The sequence below is a fragment of the Acyrthosiphon pisum genome, chromosome A2 (assembly GCF_005508785.2).
Source record: "Acyrthosiphon pisum isolate AL4f chromosome A2, pea_aphid_22Mar2018_4r6ur, whole genome shotgun sequence".
NCBI lineage: Eukaryota > Metazoa > Arthropoda > Insecta > Hemiptera > Aphididae > Acyrthosiphon > Acyrthosiphon pisum.
This window is the reverse complement of record NC_042495.1, coordinates 43,390,739-43,397,166: the sequence shown is the minus strand read 5'-3', so window position 1 is coordinate 43,397,166 and position 6,428 is coordinate 43,390,739. Positions and strand designations below refer to the sequence as shown.

The 6,428-nt window shown below is 32.4% G+C and overlaps 1 protein-coding gene across 1 annotated transcript; it reads left to right on the top strand.

Annotated features, from left to right (window-relative positions):
* Positions 1-1,434: 1,434 nt before the first annotated feature.
* On the top strand, positions 1,435-6,351 carry LOC100167242 (retinoblastoma-like protein 1). Its single transcript, XM_016806765.2, has 12 exons — positions 1,435-2,169; positions 2,244-2,383; positions 2,459-2,659; positions 2,759-2,946; positions 3,016-3,176; positions 3,236-3,368; positions 4,840-4,919; positions 4,986-5,161; positions 5,222-5,432; positions 5,513-5,716; positions 5,797-5,980; positions 6,060-6,351. Exons 1-12 carry the CDS (start codon positions 2,020-2,022, stop codon positions 6,323-6,325), a joined length of 2,094 nt encoding a protein of 697 aa, XP_016662254.1. The 5' UTR covers positions 1,435-2,019; the 3' UTR covers positions 6,326-6,351.
* Positions 6,352-6,428: the final 77 nt, after the last annotated feature.

Genomic DNA, 6,428 nt, shown 5'->3' with positions numbered 1-6,428 from the left:
ATACATCACAAAATACTTTTGGAAAATAGTATTCTAAAAGTATTCGGTATACTATATTCGGAATACTACCCAAGACTGCCCGTCGCCTATCGGCTCTGGTCGCCACACTCAAGTGACCTCCCTTCGCCTACCGCCACGGTCGCTAGAATCGATGACCAGTAACATAAATTTATAGAGGCTCCCTACGCCTACATAGATAAGTCTAAAAAAAAAATTGCAAAAAAAAGAGTGTCCGGTAAAATAACAAAATACTAACAAACGAATAATTGATTTTGCGGGGGTTATTAAAAGTTTTTTTTGGGGGAGGGGCTAAGCCCCCAAAACCTCCCTAATTGCGCATATACGTTTAGCTTACAACCACTTACCTACAATCACTTACCTTTTTTTGTACAAAAAAAAAAAATACTAATTTCTACTAGTTATTATGTATTTATCCTATAACTATAATAATGTGTAAGGCGTAAGCTGTAGCCTTTAACTTTGTAAGCCTATAACAATAGTGACTATTTATAAAGAAAATAATTTTCGATTTCCATGGTAAATCTCAAAATCCATGTGTGAGGACTTCTCGGGTTGAACATGCCGGGTCCAATAAACTCTGAATCCAAACCATCCAGGGACGAGGATTCAATATTCAGACACACAAAAAAATTCATCACAATCGATCTATAGCCGTTTAGGATGAGTGGAGGTGTTCAGTGACATACCTAAAGAAGAATTAGATAAAAAGATAGTATAAGACCACTCTGCCAATCAGCACCAGTGGCAGGGTATTGTTTTATTGTGGTTTCATCCTATTAGCGTTGGTGGCAGTCGTTTTCCCTCCAATATTCGGCGGCGATGGCCGACAACAGCATAGTCATACACTCATACGCGCGCTCTCGTTGTTCCGTTGTTGTTATAGAAAAAATTGAACCATAGAAAAGTAAGTAGAAATTGAACGGCGGCAGTAATGATCGTTTTTGCATACAACTATATGCGGCTACTGATGTCTCTATAATATACAAAACTATAATATTATGAATATGGTAGGATCGTATTAATATTGTTTTAGTTTGGGTCCTTGCCACAGACTAAGATATCCTAGTCCGTGTCCCGAATCTATTCAAAAATATAACGAGTTATTAACTCGAGTTGAAGAATTGTGGCTTATGGCATAAATGATACATGATACATTACACCTAAAAACTATAGCTTAATAATGCGTCAAGTTACTCCCCAAGGGCCAAGGATCAGACCGATGAGAAGTCAGTGAAGTCACGATCACCATCACACAAAGTTATTTATATTTATATTATTGCTGCCGCGGTAATCGCACGACCAGTAGGCGGGGCGCCATGTGACGTCATCGTCCGGCCACCCGCCCGCCAGCCAGGCAATCTACTCCGTCGACCCACCGACCCACCACCACCACCACTACCACCACCGCCTCCCCAACCATGGCACTGCACCGATCACAGACCGGCGACCGCCGAAAGCGACCGCTGTAGCGCGCGCAAAAACAGTCCGTACTTGTAAGACCGTAACTGTGTCGGCGGCGCTTCCTTCGTCGGCTTTTGTTGTCCGCCTGATTTCCCGCCATCCGCTGAAAAACATCATCGTCTTTCGTGTGATCGTGTGTGTTCACTGTGTTCCTACCATCAACGTTTTGTTTTCCTTCGTTCCTACTTCATAATTCATTGCTCATATCTATTTACGGTAAATGAAGTAAGTGAAGTTCGCGTACGATAATTAAATAGTAATAACAGCATCAACGATCCATATTCTGACCGTGTTTGTTGTGCACCGCGTCGTCATCACCGCTAACCGGTCCGTATATTGTATTAAATTTGGTCGTGGTTCGGTGTTACAATAACGCACAAATTAATTTCAGTGTTAATTCGCGTAACGTCGTTATATTTGAGCTCTTATTACTCGCCCCGCAATAGTTATGTGCTCTTTGTCAGACCCGTAATAGGTAACTGGTCGACACGAGCACTCTCCACTCTTCGACGGCAGTGACAGCAGGCCTGCATCGTTATGGGTGTACCCGTGGGAACAAACGTCCTGGATGAAGACATCTACAACAACAAGTTCTTGGACTTGTGCAAAGGCCTAAATTTGGACAAGAACGCCGCTAGTCGTGCGTGGGAGACTTATCTGGCTGTCAAGGAGAACTATTCTTTGGACGTATGTATCCTATATACTTAGTGTAACATTTTGTCCGATTTACTGTCATTATATAGTGATTTTGTCTGCTTTAGGGTGATCCAAGTCATTGGTTGGCCTGTGCTATATATGTGGCATGTCGTAATGTCACTGAACATACAGTTGGAGACAGTGAAACATTGATTGAGGGCAATTTAGTTAGCTTAACACGACTTCTCCGTTTGTGCAATATTAGGTAACATTCTTTAAAGAGCTGATAAATTGGTCAAATCATTTTATGCAATGTTCGTTAATTGTCCTTTTTCCTTAGCCTTATACACTTTATTGGTAAAAGCAAAAAATGGGCAGATATGATCAATATGCCACCAGAATTGCGTCGTAAAATAGATAAATTGGAAAAAAACTTTGCTGTTTCAATGGTTATATTTAAAAAATTCCAACCAATCTTTGCAGCTATGTTTAACAACACCAAAGACGAACAAACAAAAACTCGTTGTTCTAAAAAGCAAAAGTATGCAAATTCATTTTATCATTTATCAATAACTATTATGTATAATGTGTATGACCTACCTATATAATATATGTTACCTAATTTAATCATTTATTTTAGAGTGACATGTTCAGCATCTAAACTATTTGAGTTTTGTTGGACATTGTTTGTTGTTGCTAAATCTGAATTCCCAGATTTGAGTGAAAATTTGGTTAATTCATATCATTTATTATTAGCTTGTTGTGATTATGTGTACACAAATATTCTTATAGCTGATTTAAGAGACTTATTGAATAAATCCTTTGGAGGTAATGTATTAGGATAATTAATATTAAATTAAATGCCTACATTATGAATTATAAATATATATTGTCCAGGTCTACCCCATGATTTTGAATCTACTTCTTATGTTTTACGTTCGAAGCCTATTTGCATAATTGATTATTTATGTCAACAATATGATGGTATAACTACTGATGCAAAGGTGATCAAAGAGTACTTTTGGAAGACGAACCTAAAAAAATTAATTGAAAGAAAAGTAAATATTTTTTTCTTGGTGTTCATTTCTCAAACTTATTCAAATTTATTGTTTTTCAGATATTAAAAGGAGATTCTGAATTAAATTTACTTTTAGATGTTGTTAATTTTGATTTCAATTATAAGGCAATCAATAAACGTTATGAACAGTATGTCTTGAGTGTTGGAGAATTTGATGAACGAATATTTCTCTGTAAGAAACGATACTTATGCAATGGTTTAATACTTTAATTTAATTACAGGTTTTTACTTTATTCTACGCATATACCTAAGATGGAAAAAAATAATTTACTAAATAATTTTATTTATTATTAATGACTAAAACTTTCAAATAATAGATCCCATGTCTTCCCAACACATTATTCTTAGTACACAAAGTTAAATAATTATAAAACTTCTTATTACAATTTTGATATAATTAAAACAATGTTTCCAAAAAATATGTATCCTAAGTATAAGCATAGGATAAAAGATAGTTTATTTTTTATTTAAAAAAAACAATAATTATGTACGGCCACAGGACACTTTTTAAATAGTATAACACATACAACTTACAACTTTTGAAAATATAGTCTTATAGTATTCTTAAAAATTCTAAAAATCAGAATTTGAATAAATGCATTAATTAAAGTAAAAATGTGGGTATGCATATTTTGCTAATTAACCTGTATACAAACTACAATTTAAGTATGCCTCTAGGTGCCCATTGCCGGTTTTTCAAATTTTCCACAATTCTATAACATTAAAAAAAAGCTTAAAATTGTCTTTTTTTTTAACAAATATTTTAATGCTTGAGATTAAAATATTGGAAAACAAATTCGATGCATCCTGTAGAATATTACCTTTTATAAGTTAAAAAAAAATGAAGATATTTGGTTGATTCCGCAGGACAGATTCATTATTTTTCTGGACAAAATGGCAATTGGCATTGGGCTTCTTTAATAATTTTATACGGTTTAGTGCATTTATTGCAATAAAATGTTAGCGGCCTATTTTTTTTCTCTCTTTACATAGTCAAAGTGCGCTCATTAAAATTACAGAGAATATTTTTGATGGTTTGAAAATCAATTTGTCTAAACACTGTTATGCTTGAGAGAAAACAAATATTATGTGGACATCTTTTTAAGAGGAAGCCAAATCCATTCAACTGGTGTTGTTTGCTTCTAATATTGAGTGAAGGTCAACTATTATCACATGATTTAGAAATCTAAGCTTTAATTATATTTAAATTTTAAAGTGAGTTATAACTAAAACATATCGATCATGTCAACATTGCTCTTGACTAATTTTTTTTTTTTTTGTCTAAAAGAATACATATTTGGCTAAATGTATTGACTAGCTTAACTATCAAATAGTTTTCTGAAACTGAATTTAAATTTGTGGTATAGTTCAATCAAAAATAACTTGCATCTTTGAATTATTATTTTGCAACATTTAGAAGGTTTAAAATTTAAAATTCAAAAAAGTTGAAAAGTTATTTTCATGTAAACTGTATGACTACTTCAAATATGTTTTGAGAAGTTTTATCCAATTATTACAATATACTGTATCCATGGAATAGGATAGGGTATATTTTAATAGAGAACGAACACACCTATGATCTAATTTACCTAAGTTAATTTTTAATATTGATATACTATATTGTGAATATTTTTGTTTTGTAGCTGAAAATGCTAATATTGAAATTGGAGCATCAAATGAATGTACGACAGAAGATTTGGCTAAAGAAATGAAAAACAAAAAAGTATTAACATTGATTAAAATTATTTAATTAAGTAAAACAAAAAAAGCTATATAATTTATGTTTTAGAACAATCTATTTAATCAACAAACACCACTTACGGGACGAAATCATTTAAAACCAAAAATCGACTTATCTGATGAAAGTACACCTGTGAAAAATGCTTCTGAAATGGTTTTCAAAATACAATCTATTTTAGCAGATTGCTCACCTTATCCATCTGATAAATTATACACATTGCTAAAGTAAACTATTTACTATAATGTGCTTTATAGTCACTCGTTAACATTTTTTTTTTTCAACAGGTCATGTTCAGCAACCTTACAAGGCGAAATTGAAAATCTAATTAATATATTAGGCATTAAATTCTGTTCACAATATTGTCAGGTAGATCATAATTCTGCATTACATAATGATTTTGCTGAAAAAAGATTGATTATGGCCAAGACATGGTTTTACAAGTTGTTTGAAAATATTATTGCAAAAGAAGCAAAAAATCCTAAATATGACATTAAAGTGTGTATTACATTACATTACACAATAAATGAGTTGGTGAAAAACATGTATTAAATTCTTTCACATTTATATTTTTCTAGAATTTGATTTGTCATGCTGTATTTCATGAGACTCTTTTTGCATGCTGCTTAGAAATGGTAATCTTTGCCTATAATTCTCAACGTGCATTTCCATGGGTGCTTAATGCTCTTCAAATCCATCCTTACCATTTCTATAAAGTTATTGAAGTAATTGTCCGCGTTGAAGATAAATTACCTCGAGATATGATCAAACATTTGAATAGAGTATGTTTTTTATATGAAAATTTGTATTACTATATTATGATTAACTGTTAAATATTTTCTCTCATTCCTAATGTTTATAGGTTGAAGAACAAGTTTTGGATAGTTTATCATGGCAGTCTGAAAGTCCATTATGGGATTTAATTAATAGAAACAATAAATTGATTCCACACTATGATGAAATTGCTTTGGTTTCTGTAGCTGGAGGGGCAGCACCAGTATCCAATTTTAATCATAAGATTGAAAATAATTGTTTTGCTCATAAAGGTAAGTTTCCTAATATTACTATTTATTGACTATATCATTTTGTGTTCAAAAAAAATTTCATATTGTTTTAAATTTATAGATAGCCCGGTTTCTGATAGATTTATATCTCCGGCACCTGGTCAACCAAATATTAAAATGGGCAAACAAATTGCTGTGAATGAAAACAGACAATACTTTTCAGTTACATCAAAGAATAATGGTGTTTCATTACCCACTGTAACTGGTCCATTAAAAAAAATTGGTACTTTAGGATTATTTTTCAGAAAGGTTAGCTATTTCCTTAGTTTATCAAACCATTTCTTCTCCATAAATTGTACATTGAAACATTTTTCTTATGTTTCATAATTAAGCTATTACTTTTAATTTGTAACTTATAGTGATTATGAATATAACCCACCCCTCAGTATTTTTTGCATACCTAATTCCCTGTTTATTTCTAAACTATCAA

Excerpts from the sequence above, each read along its gene's own strand:
- LOC100167242 (XM_016806765.2), top strand. The coding sequence starts at position 2,020 with ATGGGTGTACCCGTGGGAACAAACGTCCTGGATGAAGACATCTACAAC. Across the intron at positions 2,170-2,243 it reads AGGAGAACTATTCTTTGGAC|GGTGATCCAAGTCATTGGTT; the intron begins GTATGTATCCTA and ends TGTCTGCTTTAG. Across the intron at positions 5,717-5,796 it reads TGATCAAACATTTGAATAGA|GTTGAAGAACAAGTTTTGGA; the intron begins GTATGTTTTTTA and ends TAATGTTTATAG.